Source organism: Hyperolius riggenbachi, chromosome 12 (genome assembly GCF_040937935.1).
Source record: "Hyperolius riggenbachi isolate aHypRig1 chromosome 12, aHypRig1.pri, whole genome shotgun sequence".
NCBI lineage: Eukaryota > Metazoa > Chordata > Amphibia > Anura > Hyperoliidae > Hyperolius > Hyperolius riggenbachi.
The window spans coordinates 157857398-157875390 of NC_090657.1; the positions used below are offsets into that span (position 1 = coordinate 157857398).

The following is a 17993-nucleotide window of genomic DNA, read 5'->3' on the forward strand; positions in this document are numbered from 1 at the left end:
CATAGAAGAAAATCACTTGTGCTGGTGTGTATCTCACCAGCACAATAGTGTCATAAGTGGATAGGGCTAGATATATAGGGGGTAAGAGAAAGGTAGACTCTGCTTCTGGATGGGGATTCAATACATTGTGAAGTCCCCACTCCAGCCCATATGAGTAGCACAGAGACTCAGACTCCCCTAATTTGCCTCTCCCACTATATGACACAAGTAGCTGCAGACGGTAAGTAGGTACAACATACACCCTGTGCACCAATACAGGTTGTCAGGTATAGGTGCAGCCAGTATAGGTAGCCTGGAATAGGTGCCGCCAGTACAGGTAGCCAGATATAGGTGCAGCCTGTATAGGTAGCCAGAAATAGATGCCCCCAGTTCAGGTAGTCAGGTATAGGAGCAGCCAGTATAGGTAGCCAGGTATAGGTGCAGCCAGGTATAGGTGCCACCAATACAGGTAGCCAGATATTGGTGCAGCCAGTATAGGTAGGCTGGAATAGGTGCCCTTGTATGGATGGGGTCACTGCGGGGAGGGGAAACTACATCATCCACCCTCCCTCCACATGGGCCCCCCTCCTATGGCCCCCTGCAGAGCTGGAGCAGCGGTTGGTGTGTAGTTACTCACCCGATCGCTCGCTCCATGTGGTGTCCCCTTCCGCAGACATCTGCTCTTCCGATCTCTGTATCACGCGTCATACAGGAAGGAGAGAGAGGAGACGGCTGCCAGCATGGGACATGGTCATGGAGCCAGCGATCAGGTAAGTAATTACACACCGCACCGCTGCTCCAGCTCTGCAGGGAGGCAGAGGATGGGCGCCCATGTGGAGGGAGGGAGGAATGATGTCGGCCCCCCTACCCAATGCTTCCTGGCGGACAAAATGACAATTAACATACCTAGTACGTGCTTGGCAGGGAAAGGGTTAAACCTGGGGGGGACTTGATTGGTCCATTTTGAAGCTGCATTTGTTTACTTTCAAAATGAATATAATTCTGCACCTGCTTGATTTGCATCTCCTTGACCATCCTGCTTTCAATCCTTAGTAGAGATGGTCAGTGAGATGCAAATCCTCCCGAGTTGATGCAGGATTACGTCAATTTTCGACGCAATTTTATGCAGCTTGAGAATGGACCAATTGGATCCTAGCAATTTGGAGTTTGATTGGTCCATTTTCAAGCTGCATGAATTTGCCTACAAAATTTGCATAATCCTGCATCGACTTGGAACGACTGACATCTCATTAACCAAGCCTTTTCCTTAGTGTTAAAATTATGATCACCACGTTTTTATGAATCTATAGAAGACTGATCTGTTATTACGGTGATGATCAATTTATCCCACAGAAATTCACCTCGAGGGTGGTGATGAATATGATCAGGTGACTGGCGTAACTATAGCAACGTAAACTAGCAACGCACGTTGTACACAGTGTATACGATGCTGATATAACTCCATTAGCGAATAGCACGTTACATCAGCAATCTTTACGTTGTGTGTGTGTGTATAATCCTTGTTACGCAATTTGTGTAATGTGCGTTATGACGTTTGCACAGTGTAGAGTGGTGCTTCAGAGCAATGTCGTAAAATCTGAAAGGAGGTATGAGAGTCCATAAACGTTCATGTTATAGCTCGCACATGGCTGTGTCGCTGTTCTACGGTGACTTATTACACGTACAACGCACAACAATGGACGTCTGCGGCCACGCATGTGAACAAACGGATCTTCGCTATTGTGAAAACGTGTTCTCTGCAGAGAAACGCAAGCGAAGCACAGACGGAATGAGATTGCGCTGCTCAGATTGTTTCAGGACTGTGGCGGAAATAAGGCGTGGCTGTGGGCGGTCTGGTCATGTTACTGGTAATCAGTCTACCCACATGGCCGTATATATTCCGCAGTTCTCTCACACACAAGTTTGTTCTATTTAATAATAACCGAAACTATAGCGTATAACTTACCTACAAGCGTTGTACAATGTGACTCTGCTGATAAAACATTTGTTCAGATCATCGCAAACATTGCGCTACATAGAGGCGGGACTGCACGGAGTTTCCAGGCAAATACGTTTTCATATATCAACACTGACGATACAAACTGTACCCAACCATCTAAACTATAAACCACACAGTCCAAATGTATAAACTTGCTTAACGAAAACCTGAATTGAAACTTAAAAGTCAAAATAACCATACACAGGTCATACTTACCTCCTGTGTAGTCTACTCCTCGATATCCTTTTCCTCTCCTGTGTCCCATTTGTCCACTGTGATAAATGAAATTCTCCGTCCTCCATTTTGAAAATGGCTATTACCCCATAACAGCTTCCTAGTCAGCATACTGTTAAACTGTAACATCGCCCATTTGAGCCATGGGGAAACATGGACACATCAGTTCTCCTCTCAGCTGTAACTGACAGCAACTGATATACAACTGACAGCAACTGATATATTTCAGTTCTGACAAAATGTTGTCAGAACTGGAAGGGATCACTGTAAAAAGAAAATGGTGAGCTTCGGAGAGGAACTGATGGCAAGGTAATTATGTAATGTTCATTTGAAGTTACCTCATGTGTTTATTTTAAATAATTTTACTCAGTACAGGTTCTCTTTAAAGTGTACCTGGAGCGAAAACAATAAATATACTAGAATACTTACCTCAGTAGTGGATCGTCCAGAGGCAGATCCTCCCGGTACCCACCGATCAATAAGTATCTAACTTTCCTTTTTTTTTTTAAACCATTGCTTTAAAGTACCCCTGAGGTGGGGGAAACCTATTAAATTAATCCAATGGTGGGCTAGATGACCTCTTCGGTAGTGTCCTGGCACTGCTCCTTGTCTTAGGTGCCCATTCCCCCATTCGCTTGTAACTCCCGCCCCCTTCAGAAGTTCCGGAACGGCGCGCAGTTATTCTGAGCTGCACAGACAGTAGTTTTGGCTTGTGCAATGAAGGAAAGCGCGCGTGGATAAGTGCTTGCTCTCGCTGCGGGATAAAACTCAATTCTATATTGATGGAAAAGTATATAAATCATCCCCCAGCAATAAATAATAATTGCACATTCCGGAGCATGTACCTGGTTGATCCTACAGTCCCTTAGTGACCGAATAGAAGTAGATTTTTCTGAGATTTAGGAGCTGAAGATGGACACTCGCCTAGGATGAATATAAAGTATTTACCCTTGGTGCAAGGACAAGCTGTTACGGTCACTCATTTATTGCAAACTGTATATACTCGAGTATAAGTCTAGAAATGTAGGTCTGATTTACTAAATAAAAGTATAGGGGTCGACTTATACACGAGTCACAGACTACACTGAGCACACTGAGTATTGTGTGTACTAGTGACATTCCCATTTGCAGCAATTTACCCTGTGGTTAGGGACACATTCTTGATGAAGGAAGTCCCAGGTCCTGGTCACAACAATGAAAAAGGAAAGGGGCATTTACTAGGCTACAGGAAGTAAATGATTTCTGCACTTGGGGGACTGGAGGAGTTATGGGCTGCACTTAAAGTGGACCCAAACTAAAAATACAAGATTCCAGAAATAAAATCTATTTTCTAAATTATAATAATAAATAGCAGCCTTTTTTCAGCTGCATGATGACAAATATAATTTTTTTTACATTTATTGGAAAAAACCCTCCCTTCCTTTCATATTGCCGGCAAATAATCCTGCAAACTGGTGGAGTAGGTGTGTCCGGCAAAGGAGGAATTGCTAATGGCTGCCCCCAGTATAACCCTAGTTATGCAAAGAGGAGGGTGAAAAGCATGCACTGAAATGCTCATAGGCTTGAAGGAGTGTTTATCTTTGTATGTGTCAGAATGGTGCAACTAAATATTTTGAATTAAAAAAATGTTTGTTTTGGGTCCGCTTTAAGGGACATGAGAGGTTAATGGCTGTAATTCCATATGCAGTGCAGTTATTAATGACTATTTCCTACAACTCTAATAAGGTGCCAATAATTGTGTCCATGCCATATTCTTCGACCATTCGTGTGAAATATCTCTGAATGATAACAAAAGAAATACCAAAACATTTGTAACTGCAGCAATTTCGTGGGGGAAGTTGTGTGTCTGCTGACATAAATGCAAGGGCTCATACATACACACTGTCATCTCTCTCCCCGCAGCCGCCACATTAAAGAGGCCCTGTATATGAAATGCATCACTGGTGGTGACATTGCTTGTTTCACAAATAAACTGTACATTTCCAGTCCTGTCCTATCAGTTTTACCCGACTGGACCAGAAATGTACACCTTTTATGTGTGCACACAGCCATATACACAACTGATGCCTGTTAAAGACTGTCAGACCTGGACTGGCCTTTTTATGTGTGAGCCAAACCCAATTCTGTCAGGTGCAGCTCTGCAGAATGTTTACCGAGAGTTCTAAAGCCAGTAGAAAATGTACCTGTTCTCTTAACATTTTCCGGGAAAGGGCGTTGTGAATTCCACATAGCTAAACAGCCTAGGCGGTGACATCACTGGGAGGGCGGGGCTACATATTAATATACAGCAATATATAGATATGGGAAGTGTCTCTGATCCTGGGTATCCTGAATATTCACTGCATTCTGCTATATGCCATTTACAGTTTCTCTTTGCAGCTGCTGCTGAAGAACGAGCTCTGTGAAAACACTGATGACAAAATACAGAAGTGATTACACTGCAGCTTACACAAATAACAGGGTGCACTCCAGAACAGATCCTGATGTGTCCGGCTTACAGTGATTTGCAAAAGTATTCGGCCCCTTTGAAGTCTTTCACATTTTGTCATATTACTGCCACAAACATGAATCAATTTTATTAGAATTCCACATGAAAGACCAATACAAAGTGGTGTACATGTGAGATAAATAACTGCAAAGTGGGGTGTGCGTAATTATTCAGCCCCCTTTGGTCTGAGTGCAGTCAGTTGCCCATAGACATTGCCTGATGAGTGCTAATGACTAAATAGAGTGCACCTGTGTGTAATCTAATGTCAGTACAAATACAGCTGCTCTGTGACAGCCTCAGAGGTTGCCTACGAGAAGTCCCGTTTGCAGTTTGCCACAAGCCATGTGGGGGACACAGCAAACATGTGGAAGAAGGTGCTCTGGTCAGATGAGACCAAAATGGAACTTTTTGACCAAAATGCAAATTGCTATGTGTGGCGGAAAACTAACACTGAACACACCATCCCCACTGTCAAATATCATGGTGGCAGCATCATGCTCTGGGGATGCTTCTCTTCATCAAGGACAGGGAAGCTGGTCAGAGTTGATGGGAAGATGGATGTGTCCAAATATAGGGCAATCTTGGAAGAAAACCTCTTGGAGTCTGCAAAAGACTTGAGACTGGGGCAGAGGTTCACCTTCCAGCAGGACAACGACCCTAAACATAAAGCCAGGGCAACAATGCAATGGTTTAAAACAAAACTTATCCATGTGTTAGAATGGCCCACTCAAAGTCCAGATCTAAATCCAATCGAGAATCTGTGGCAATATCTGTTCACAAACGCTGTCCATCTAATCTGAGTGAGCTGGAGCTGTTGTGCAAAGAAGAATGGGCAAGGATTTCAGTCTCTAGATTTGCAAAGCTGCTAGAGACATACCCTAAAAGCTGTAATTGCAGCAAAAGGTGGTTCTACAAAGTATTGACTCAGGGGGCTGAATAATTATGCACACCTCACTTTTTTTTTTTAAATGTTTGGAATCATGTATGATTTTTGTTCCACTTCTCATGTGTACACCACTTTGTATTGGTCTTTCACGTGGAATTCCAATAAAATTGATTCATGTTTGTGGCAGTAATATGACAAATAATATGACAAAATGTGGAAAACTTCAAGAGGGGCCAAATACTTTTGCAAACCAGTGGCTTGCAAAAGTATTCGGCCCCCTTGCAGTTTTCCACATTTTGTCATATTACTGCCACAAACATGAATCAATTTTATTGGAATTCCACATGAAAGACCAATACAAAGTGGTGTACACGTGAGAAGTGGAATGAAAATCATACATGATTCCAAACATTTTTTACAAATATATAACTGCAAAGTGGGGTGTGCGTAATTATTCAGCCCCCTTTGGTCTGAGTGCAGTCAGTTGCCAGTAGACATTGCCTGATGAGTGCTAATGACTAAATAGAGTGCACCTGTGTGTAATCTAATGTCAGTACAAATACAGCTGCACTGTGACGGCCGTGTATTTTAGGGGGGGATAAGGGAGTTTTATGTGACCGCATTTTGATTCAATAAACTTTTGTGATATTTGCTAGTAGACGCTCTCCATTGTTTTTCTATCCAGCACTGTGACAGCCTCAGAGGTTGTCTAAGAGAATATTGGGAGCAACAACACCATGAAGTCCAAAGAACACACCAGACAGGTCAGGGATAAAGTTATTGAGAAATTTAAAGTAGACTTAGGCTACAAAAAGATTTCCGAAGCCTTGAACATCCCACGGAGCACTGTTCAAGCACTCATTCAGAAATGGAAGGAGTATGGCACAACTGTAAACCTACCAAGACAAGGCCGTCAACCTAAACTCACAGGCCAAACAAGGAGAGCGGTGATCAGAAATGCAGTCAAGAGGCCCATGGTGACTCTGGACGTGCTGCAGAGATCTACAGTTCAGGTGGGGGAATTTGTCTATAGGACAACTATTAGTTGTGCACTGCACAAAGCTGGCCTTTATGGAAGAGTGGCAAGAAGAAAGCCATTGTTAACAGACAAGCATAAGACATCCCGTTCGCAGTTTGCCACACGCCATGTGGGGGACACAGCAAACGTGTGGAAGAAGGTGCTCTGGTCAGATGAGACCAAAATGGAACTTTTTGGCCAAAATGCAAAACGCTATGTGTGGTGGAAAACTAACACTGCACATTACTCTGAACACACCATCCCCACTGTCAAATATGGTGGTGGCAGCATCATGCTCTGGGGGTGCTTCTATTCAGCAGGGACAGGGAAGCTGGTCAGAGTTGATGGGAAGATGGATGGAGCCAAATACAGGGCAATCTTGGAAGAAAACCTGTTGGAGTCTGCAAAAGACTTGAGACTAGGGCGGAGGTTCACCTTCCAGCAGGACAACGGCCCTAAACATAAAGCCAGGGCAACAATGGAATGGTTTAAAATAAAACATATCCATGTGTTAGAATGGCCCAGTCAAAGTCCAGATCTAAATCCAATCGAGAATCTGTGGCAAGATCTGAAAACTGCTGTTCACAAACACTGTCCATCTAATCTGACTGAGCTGGAGCTGTTTTGCAAAGAATTGGCAAGGATTTCAGTCCTTAGAGGTGCAAAGCTGGTAGAGACATACCCTAAAAGACTGGCAGCTGTAATTGCAGCAAAAAAGGTGGTTCTACAAAGTATTGACTCAGGGGGCTGAATAACTACGCATACCCCACTTTGCAGTTATCTGTAAAAAATGTTTGGAATCATGTATGATTTTCGCTCCACTTCTCACGTGTACACCACTTTGTATTGGTCTTTCATGTGGAATTCCAATAAAATTGATTCATGTTTGTGGCAGTAATGTGACAAAATGTGGAAAACTTCAAGGGGGCCGAATACTTTTGCAAGCCACTGTATGTCACCATTACTTTCTGCAGATTCCTCCTGGTGAACCTGATGTGGACATGCACATTTTTAAAACTGACTTGAACCTCTGGGTCTCTCTCTCTGTGCCCACTCTGGGTTTCTCTCTGTTCCCCCTCTGGGCCTCTCTCTGTGCCCCTCTGTGCATCCTCTGGGTCTCTCTCTCTGTGCCATCTCTGGGTCTCTCTCTGTTCCCCCTCTGGGTCTCTCTCTGTGCCCCTCTGTGCATCCTCTGGGTCTCTCTCTGTGCCATCTCTGGGTCTCTCTCTGTTCCCCATCTGGGTTTCTCTCTGTGCCCCCTTCTGGGTCTCTCTCTGCCCCCTCTGTCTCTCTCTCTGCCCCCTCTGTCTCTCTCTGTGCCCCCACTGGGTCTCTCTCTGTGCCCCCTCTGTCTCTCTCTCTGTGCCCCCCTCTGGGTCTCTCTTTGTGCCCCCCTCTGGGTCTCTCTCTATGCCCCCATCTGGGTGTCTCTCTGTGCCCCCCTCTGGGTCTCTCTCTATGCCCCTGTCTGGGTCTCTCTCTGTGCCATCTCTGGGTCTCTCTCTGTGCCCCCTCTGGCTTTCTCTCTGTGTCCATCTCTCTATGCCATCTCTCTGGGTCTCTTTCTGTGTCCCCCTCTGGGTATCTCTCACCATCTCTGGGTCTCTCTCTGTGCCCCCTCTGAGTCTCTCTCCGTGTCTCCTCTGGGTCTCTTTCTGTACCCCCCCGAGTCTCTCTCTATGCCCTCTCTGGGTCTCTCTCTATGCCCCTGTCTGGGTCTCTCTCTGCCCCCTCTGGGTCTCTCTCTGTGCCATCTCTGTGCCCCCTCTGGGTCTCTCTGTCTGTGCCATCTCTGGGTCTCTCTCTCTGTGCCATCTCTGGGTCTCTTTGTGCCCCCTCTGGCTCTCTCTGTGCCCCCTCTGGGTCTCCCTGTGCCCCCTCTGGCTCTCTCTCTGTGCCCCTCTAGGTCTCTCTCTGTGCCCATGTCTGGGTCTCTCTCTGTGCCCATGTCTGGGTCTCTCTCTGTGCCCCTGTCTGGGTCTCTCTCTGTGCCCCCTTTGTCTCTCTCTATGCCCCCCTCTGGGTCTCTCTCTCTCTGTGCCTTCCTCTGGGTTTCTCTCTGTGCCCCCTCTGTGTCTCTCTCTATGCCCCTGTCTGGGTCTCTCTCTATGCCCCTGTCTGGGTCTCTCTCTGTGCCCCCTCTGGGTCTCTCTCTGTGCCCCCTCTGGGTCTCTGTCTATGTCATCTCTGGGTCTCTCTCTGTGCCCGTCTGGGTCTCTCTCTGTGACCCCTCTGGGTCTCTCTCTGTGCCCCTGTCTGGGTCTTTCTGTGCCCCCTTTGTCTCTCTCTATGCCCCCCTCTGGGTCTCTCTCTCTCTCTGTGCCTTACTCTGGGTTTCTCTCTGTGCCCCCTCTGTCTCTCCCTATGCCCCCCTCTGTGTCTCTCTCTATGCCCCTGTCTGTGTCTCTCTCTATGCCCCTGTCTGGGTCTCTCTCTATGCCCCCTCTGGGTCTCTCTCTGTGCCCCCTCTGGGTCTCTGTCATCTCTGGGTCTCTCTCTGTGCCCGTCTGGGTCTCTCTCTGTGCCCCTGTCTGGGTCTCTCTCTATGCCCCCTCTGGGTCTCTCTCTATGCCCCTGTCTGGGTCTCTCTCTATGCCCCTGTCTGGATCTCTCTCTATGCCCCCTCTGGGTCTCTCTCTATGCCATCTCTGGGTCTCTCTCTGTGTCCCCTCTGGGTCTCTCTCTGTGTCCCCTCTGGGTCTCTCTCTCTGTGCCCGTCTGGGTCTCTCTCTGTGCCCCCTCTGGGTCTCTCTCTGTGCCCCCTCTGGGTCTCTCTCTGTGCCCCCTCTGGGTCTCTCTCTGTGTCCCCTCTGGGTCTCTCTCTGTGACCCCTCTGGGTCTCTCTCTCTGTGCCCGTCTGGGTCTCTCTCTGTGCCCCCTCTGAGTCTCTCTCCGTGTCTCCTCTGGGTCTCTTTCTGTACCCCCGAGTCTCTCTCTATGCCCTCTCTGGGTCTCTCTCTGTGCCCCTTTGGGTCTCTCTGTGCCTCCTCTGGATCTCTCTCTGTGCCTTCCTCTGGGTCTCTCTCTGTGCCATCTCTGGGTCTCTCTGTCTCTGTGCCCATCTGGGTCTCTCTCTGTGCCCCCTCTGGGTCTCTCTCTGTGCCCCCATCTGGGTCTCTCTCTGTGCCCCCATCTGGGTCTCTCTCTGTGCCCCCTCTGGGTCTCTCTCTATGCCATCTCTGGGTCTCTCTCTGTGTCCCCTCTGGGTCTCTCTCTGTGCCCGTCTGGGTCTCTCTCTGTGCCCCCTCTGGGTCTCTCTCTGTGCCCCCTCTGGGTCTCTCTCTGTGTCCCCTCTGGGTCTCTCTCTATGCCATCTCTGGGTCTCTCTCTGTGTCCCCTCTGGGTCTCTCTCTGTGCCCGTCTGGGTCTCTCTCTGTGCCCCCTCTGGGTCTCTCTCTGTGCCCCCTCTGGGTCTCTCTCTGTGCCCCCTCTGGGTCTCTCTCTGTGTCCCCTCTGGGTCTCTCTCTGTGACCCCTCTGGGTCTCTCTCTCTGTGCCCGTCTGGGTCTCTCTCTGTGCCCCCTCTGAGTCTCTCTCCGTGTCTCCTCTGGGTCTCTTTCTGTACCCCCCGAGTCTCTCTCTATGCCCTCTCTGGGTCTCTCTCTGTGCCCCTTTGGGTCTCTCTGTGCCTCCTCTGGATCTCTCTCTGTGCCTTCCTCTGGGTCTCTCTCTGTGCCATCTCTGGGTCTCTCTGTCTCTGTGCCCATCTGGGTCTCTCTCTGTGCCCCCTCTGGGTCTCTCTCTGTGCCCCCATCTGGGTCTCTCTCTGTGCCCCCTCTGTGCCCCTGTCTGGGTCTCACTCTGTGCACCCTCAGTATCTCTCTGTGCCCCCCCTCTGGCTCTCTCTCTGTGCCCGTCTGGATCTCTCTCTGGGCCGCCACTCTCCCCCAAGCTGCGGCAGTGCTGGACATAACTTCCAGAACGAGTCCAGCGATGCCCGTCTATCCACTCCGCCTCCTGCAGGATATAATGCACGGCATACTTCCTGTATGTCATGTGACATACAGGAACCAGGAAGTATGCCATGCACAACAGCCGGCAGACAACGAGAGAAGACGGACATCGTAGGACTCGTGTCAGAAGGTATGTTCAACACTGCCGATGCTGCGGGCCACACGTGCCGAAACTTGGGGGAAGTTTGAAGCTGCTTCTTCAAACTTCCCCATGCGAAAATGACATCATTGTGGAAATCGGCGCTTTGATGATTCCGAAATAGTGATCTTGGTGATCGCGATTTTGGTTTAAATTTGATTTATCGTTCAGGTCTAGCGGCTACCACCCTGAAAAGCAGGATAAAGCATCTGTCTGAGCTTGGTGTGGTGCATTCTGGCCACCCTGGAAGAGTCTAGTAGCATGTCTTGCAGTTTCTGCCTGTACCGGTCTAATAACATTGCCCCCCCAGTACAGCTCTGTGTCTGTCATGGATCTGATATGAGGGATCCTTCCTCAGACAGGACAGCATGAACCAAAGACAAGAGAAATGATCCTGCGCTTCTAGGGCGTTGCTAGGATCCTAAGATATCCGGGGCACTTTTGGGCACTCCAGATGGAAAATGGGTGTGGCCATGCACCAGAATGTGGGTGTGGTCATGGGTGGAGCCAAATTTACATACCACAGTTCCCTGCCCATAAAGGCATCACAGCACCCAGTATGCCCACAAAGAGGCACCACAGCACCCACCACACCCCTGACAGCTCCCAGCATTCCCGCCATTAAGGCACCACAGCTAACTCTGCCTGGGAGACATCCGATGCACCCCAGAATAAATCAGGGGCACATGCCACTGATCTTTGGGGCTAGCAACGCCCCTGTACGCTTCTCACACTACTGTTCTGACTCTTTAGGTGGGAAAAAAAATGCTCCATGTGCTGCTGCAACTGCTGGGTGGTGCCAGTGAACTGGATAAAAGACAAAGGGGTTGATTCACTAGCGTTTTGTGCGCAGTATAATCCGCATAACAGTTTTCCTGCGCAATTGTGAATTTTCGATGTACAAAAATGAGTTAGCACAGTTTAGTGAATCAACCCCAAAGGGAGAGGAGTGCTCCAATGGTGCATTAACCTTTTTATTAAAGTAACACTGTAAGTTGCATTTACAATTAGTAAGTAAAATGTGCGTCTCACGCCTGCCAGCAGATCCTCTCATAGCCCCAGAGCTTGGCCAGAGCTGTGTGAGCCATGTTGGCACAGAGGGACTAGTGGTGGGTGGAGCATGATCAGGTGGGTGCTGTCTTGACGTCACTACCTCTTTCGGCGCTTACCACGCCTTCGTCAGGTCCTCGCCCTTTGTCTTTTAGAACATGAACTGCCCCATTCTGAGAGGTTTAAGGCAGAGGACTCCAGCTCCTGATTCAGGGCAACACGCTCCAGCTCATCCACGGCCTGGTCAGGACACGACACGCTCCAAAAAGATATACAGCATGATGTCACTTATGCTGCCTTCGCTGCCACAGGCCAGGTTAGTTGTCGGATGCAGCAGTCTGCAGGCACCATGGGTGGGCACACATTGCCTCGGATAACAGCAGGGCTGTGGAGTCGGAGTTGTGGAGTCGGGGCAATTTTAGGTGCCTGGAGTTGGGAAAAAATGCACCGACTCCGACTCCTAATGAATTTAAACTGTAATTAAAATAGAAAATATGATAAAATGTTCTATTTCTCAGATAATAGTCATCATAAATAATTTATACATACAGTAATAGCTGTGCTTAGTCCACAAAAATGAAATAAACCAATCAAATCTAGTTACTTGTGCTGCTTCAATAAAGCAGTCCCCGTATTTTTAAAATCAGATATACATATCTGATTGTGACTGTATATATGATGTGTACACAGGAATCTCTTATATATATGAAACAACATCTATGCTGTAAATATAAAGCCTGATGTGTAGCCGTGTCACTAATAGAAATGGTCAATGAGATGGAAATAATGCTGCGTTGATTCTGATTTATGCAAATGTACGCACTCTCTTTGCGCATGAAATCAAATAATTTGATATGTTGCTAAAACTTGGTTTGGTGACTATGAATTAAATGGTACCTGAGAAGGATGAAAAGAAAAGTTTTATACATACATGGGGCTTCTTCCAGCCCCCTTCAGGCTAATCAGTCCCTCGCTGTCCGCCTCCACCACCTGGATCTTCTGCTATGAGTCCCGGTAATTCAGCCAATCAGCGCAGTCCGGCCGCATGCCGCTTCCACAGCCAGGAGTGTTCTGCACCTGCTCAACAGTGCTGCGCAGACGTAGTACGCTCCCGGCGGCAGAGTGTGTGCATGCGCACTACGCCAGACTGGCTCAAGTACCTGGACTCGTAGCAGAAGATCCAGGTGGCGGAGGAGGACAGCGAGGGACTGATTAGCCTGAAGGGGGCTGGAGGAAGTCCCAGGTATGTATAAAACTAATTTTATCTGTCTCAGGTTTACTTTGTTACACAGTAGTACTATACTCTACATATGCACTCTCCACAGAGCTGCAGGGAATCCACTGAAAATGTTGTGCACATTGAACACAGAGGTGTTGTCCATCACCCATAAACCTGTTTCAGATTGTGCATCAAGAATGTGTAATAGAGGAAGAATCTCCTTATTCCCGTGCAGATTACCTGCACATCACTCTTACATGTACCCACAGTTACATTGCCTAGGGCCTGATAGATGTTCTTTGTTCCGGCCTGTACCTTTTACAAGTACTCTTACCAAGGACTAGTTTTAGTCTATGACTAAAAGGGAGTAAGTATGGCAGTCTCCATATCCTTCTCACTTCAGTTGTGTTTTAAAATTCCTAAGCGTTGGCAGTTAAGAGACGAATTTCATGTTACATACTTTCAATCAACAAGATTGTAATATGCAAATTAGAGGAGTCGGAGAGTCGGTGGAATCCTAAACTGAGGAGTCGGAGTCGGTGGATTTTTGTACCGACTCCACAGCCCTGGATAAAAGTACCCTATTTCCCCAGAGACTGCCCAGCGCAGGTACTCATAAACAGCACGTTGCTGCTGGGGGAGCCGTTCCAACATGAGCAGCATGGAATTCCATCTGACAATGTCGCAAATAAGGCGTTTCACTGGCAATTTGTACTGCCACTGAACCTCTGCAAGGCGCACCATGGCTGTGTAGGATCGGCGGAAATGTCCAGCTACTTTTCTGGCCTGCTTCAGGATGTCCTGGAATCTGGGGTATTTGTCCACAAATCTGCACAATCATATTTAACACGTGCCATGAACGGCACATGAGCCGATCTGTCACTTCTCAGTGCAGCCACCAGATTGATCCTGTTGCCACACGCGACAATGCTGAGGTTGTGTGGGGTCAGCCACTCGTCGGCCTGTGCCTGCAGAGCGGACAGCAGTGCAGCTACTGTGTGGTGTTTAGCTTTCAGGTACAACATCCGCAATACAGCATGACACCGGCATACCTGCATCTTGGAACAGACTCTGGGGAGCTTGGTGGACTCAGAGGAAGAGGAGGACTCATTAGAGGAAGAGAATGCAGAAGGAGGAGGACCAAAAGTAGAAGTCAAGAAGTGGCAGGTCTGGCTGTGAGATGTGAGGGTGGCACAGATTCCACTCGACAGCCATGCAGTCCTTCTTTCCCACATACACCACCAGATTTGCCCAGTGGGCAGTAAAGGTTATGGGAGTCAGTCAGGGAGACAATCAGTCAGTCAAGTGGGAAATCGGTCAGTCAGGTGGGTAGTCAGACAGTCAGTAAGTAAGTTAGGGTGTGAGCCAGAAAGTCCATCAGTTAGTCAGGGAGTCAGTAAGACAGTCCATCAGTCAGTCCCACAGGCAGTCAGTCAAGGAGTCAGTCAGTAAGTTAAGGAATGAGTCAGAGAGTCCATCAGTCAGTTAGTGTGTCAATTAGTCAGTCAGGGAGTCAGTCAGTCAGGGAGTCAGTCAGTCAGTAAGAGAGTCCATCAGTCAGTCAGGGAGTCCATCAGTCAGTCAGGGAGTCCATCAGTCAGTTAGGGAGTCAGTCAGAGAGTCAGTCAGTAAGTAAGTTAAGGAGTGAGTCAGAGAGTCCATCAGTTAGGAAGTCAGTCAGTCAGAAAATAAGTCAGGGAGTCAGTCAGTCAGGGAGGGAGTCAGTCAATCAGTCAGAGAGAGAGACAGTTAGTCAGTCAGTCAGTCAGTCAGGTGCTCAGTCAGGGAGAGAGTCAATCAGTCAGTCAAAAAGTAAGTCCGGGTGTCAGTCAGTCAGAGAAGGAGTCAGTCAGTCGGGGAGAGATTGAGTGAGTCAGTGGGCCATATGCAATTCACTTTTTCTCCTGAGTTTTCTCCTAGGAGATAATTTTTCATCTTTGATTTAAAATAGCTTTTTAGCACTTTGCAATGGAAAAGTACCAAAAAGTAGGTGAAAAAGTACTGTCAAAATTATTTTAAGTATTTGTTTGCTTACTAGGCATTTTATTTGCAAGTTGTGAAAATATCACCTAGGAGAAAACTCAGGTGAAAAAGTGAATTGCATATGGCCCACTGGTCAGGGAGTGAGTCAGTCAGTCAGGGAGAGAGTGAGTGAGTGAGTCAGTCAGGGAGAGCGTCAGTCAGTCAGGGAGAGAGTCAGTGAGGGCCCTTTTCCACTAGCAATCGCTAGCGTTCACGCTGAACGCTAGCGATTGCTGAATCGCAATTAGCGGCGATTCCCCGACGTTCGCAGGCCGCGATTTTGCTATGCTATGCACTGCATAGCAAAATTGCGGCAATTATCGCTCCGCCGCGCGTTCGCGTTCCCGACAAAAACGAATCGCGGTAGTGGAAATGACCTACCACGATTCCTATGTTAAAAAGCAAACCGTAGCGATTGTAAAATCGCTAGCGGTTTGCGTTTTTGCGATTCAGCCAGCGCAAACGCGCTGGTGGAAAAGGGCCCTCAGTCAGCATGTTCAGTCATAAAAGACACATCATCACGTTGATAGAAAGCCTGGTATCCCACACCTCTACACGCATGTGCCAATGTATTAGTTGGTCACACGACAACTGCTCGCTTGTACACACGTACAGATCTGACAGTCATATGAACGACAGTTGGTCCAACTGATCCGCCGAGCGGATCAGGCAAACCGGCTGTTATCAGTCGCTTGAGTACACGTACACACGTCCAAGAACAAGTTGGGTGACAAGTTGGTTGGAAAAGTTGGACATGTGTACGCGCCTTTAGTTAGTCAGTCTGCAAGTCAATCAGTGAGGTTGTCAGTCGGTCAGGTGGTTGGTCAGTCAGGGTGTCAGTCGGTCAGTCAGTGAGGGTGTCAGTTGGTCAGTCAGGGAGGGTGTCATTCAGTGAGGGTGTCAGTCGGTCAGCTGATCGGTCAGTCAGGTGGTCGGACAGATAGGGTGTCAGTCGGTCAGGTGGTTGGTCAGTCAGTGAGGGTGTCAGTCGGATAGTCCGTCAGTCAGCTTACTCCGCTCCTCCTTCTCCTCCCGCTGCTCGGGTTACTGCGCAGTGCGCAAGTGCGGCCGTAGAGCTGGCCACTCCCCCGGGCCTTGCAGTGCGTGACGTCAGCAGCCTCCGCCCTCCACCGCTTTGCTGCATCACCAGCTCCCGCACAGGCCCCGAGCACTGCATGCGCCGCCCGCACCGGAGGAGACATGGCCAAAACCGAGCAGGTCCTCGTCCTGGAGCCCCAGCAAGAGCTCAAGTTCAAAGGTAAACCGGGGGAGGGGGGCTGACTCCGGCACACCGCAGCCGGGGGTCACTACCTGCTTATTACCGGGGGTCCTCCGCTCCACACACCGCACACTTCAGCGGTAGGGGGATGGGGGGGCATATGATCCTGCCTGCCCAACACTGGGGAGGGGGAACACCACCGGGGGACACCTGATCCTGATTGCCTATTACTGGGGGATACCAGAACCTACATGCCTATCACTGGGAACACACCTGATCCTGCCTGTCTATCACTGTGGGGTCAACGACAACGGATCCTGCCTATCACTGGGGGACACACCGGATCCTGCCTGCCTATTTCAGAGGGGGGGGGGGGATACCGGATCCTGGCTGCCTATCGCTGGGGGACACTGTATCCTGCCTGCCTATCACTGGAGGGGACACTGGATCCTGCCTGCCTATCACTGGGGGGGGGGGGACACTGGATCCTGCCGGCCTATCACTGGGGGGGACACACTGGATCCGGACTATCCTGCCGGACTATCACTGGGGGGGGGGACACCGGATCCTGCCGGCCTATCACTGGGGGGGGACACCGGATCCTGCCGGCCTATCACTGGGGGGGGCACCGGATCCTGCCGGCCTATCACTGGGGGGAGGACACCGGATCCTGCCGGCCTATCACTGGGGGGAGGACACCGGATCCTGCCGGACTATCACTGGGGGGAGGACACCGGATCCTGCCGGACTATCACTGGGGGGAGGACACCGGATCCTGCCGGACTATCACTGGGGGGAGGACACCGGATCCTGCCGGACTATCACTGGGGGGAGGACACCGGATCCTGCCGGCCTATCACTGGGGGGAGGACACCGTATCCTGCCGGCCTATCACTGGGGGGAGGACACCGGATCCTGCCGGCCTATCACTGGGGGGAGGACACCGGATCCTGCCGGCCTATCACTGGGGGGAGGACACCGGATCCTGCCGGCCTATCACTGGGGGGAGGACACCGGATCCTGCCGGCCTATCACTGGGGGGAGGACACCGGATCCTGCCGGCCTATCACTGGGGGGAGGACACCGGATCCTGCCGGCCTATCACTGGGGGGAGGACACCGGATCCTGCCGGCCTATCACTGGGGGGAGGACACCGGATCCTGCCGGCCTATCACTGGGGGGAGGACACCGGATCCTGCCGGCCTATCACTGGGGGGAGGACACCGGATCCTGCCGGCCTATCACTGGGGGGGGGGGGGGGAGACACTGGATCCTGCCGGCCTATCACTGGGGGGACACACTGGATCCTGCCGGACTATCACTGGGGGGGGGGGGGCACCGGATCCTGCCGGACTATCACTGGGGGGGGGGACACCGGATCCTGCCGGACTATCACTGGGGGGGGACACCGGATCCTGCCGGACTATCACTGGGGGGGACACCGGATCCTGCCGGACTATCACTGGGGGGGACACCGGATCCTGCCGGACTATCACTGGGGGGGACACCGGATCCTGCCGGACTATCACTGGGGGGGGACACCGGATCCTGCCGGCCTATCACTGGGGGGGACACCGGATCCTGCCGGCCTATCACTGGGGGAGGACACCGGATCCTGCCGGCCTATCACTGGGGGGAGGACACCGGATCCTGCCGGCCTATCACTGGGGGGAGGACACCGGATCCTGCCGGCCTATCACTGGGGGGAGGACACCGGATCCTGCCGGCCTATCACTGGGGGGAGGACACCGGATCCTGCCGGCCTATCACTGGGGGGAGGACACCGGA

At 50.1% G+C, this 17993-nt stretch overlaps 1 protein-coding gene and 1 long non-coding RNA gene across 2 annotated transcripts in view; one reads left to right on the forward strand and one right to left on the reverse strand.

Annotated features, from left to right (window-relative positions):
* Positions 1-11655: 11655 nt before the first annotated feature.
* Positions 11656-16106, reverse strand: LOC137542100 (uncharacterized). Its single transcript, XR_011025360.1, has 2 exons — positions 14017-16106; positions 11656-12219 (listed from the first exon to the last, which is right to left on the reverse strand). It is a non-coding gene; the product is annotated as an uncharacterized lncRNA (long non-coding RNA).
* VAPB (VAMP associated protein B and C) overlaps positions 16080-17993 on the forward strand; it is a 59382-nt gene continuing 57468 nt past the window's right edge. Inside the window, exon 1 of the mRNA XM_068263766.1 lies at positions 16080-16244. Within this exon, the coding sequence (XP_068119867.1) occupies positions 16187-16244 (58 nt within the window). The 5' untranslated portion in view covers positions 16080-16186. The remainder of the gene's footprint in view (positions 16245-17993) is intronic.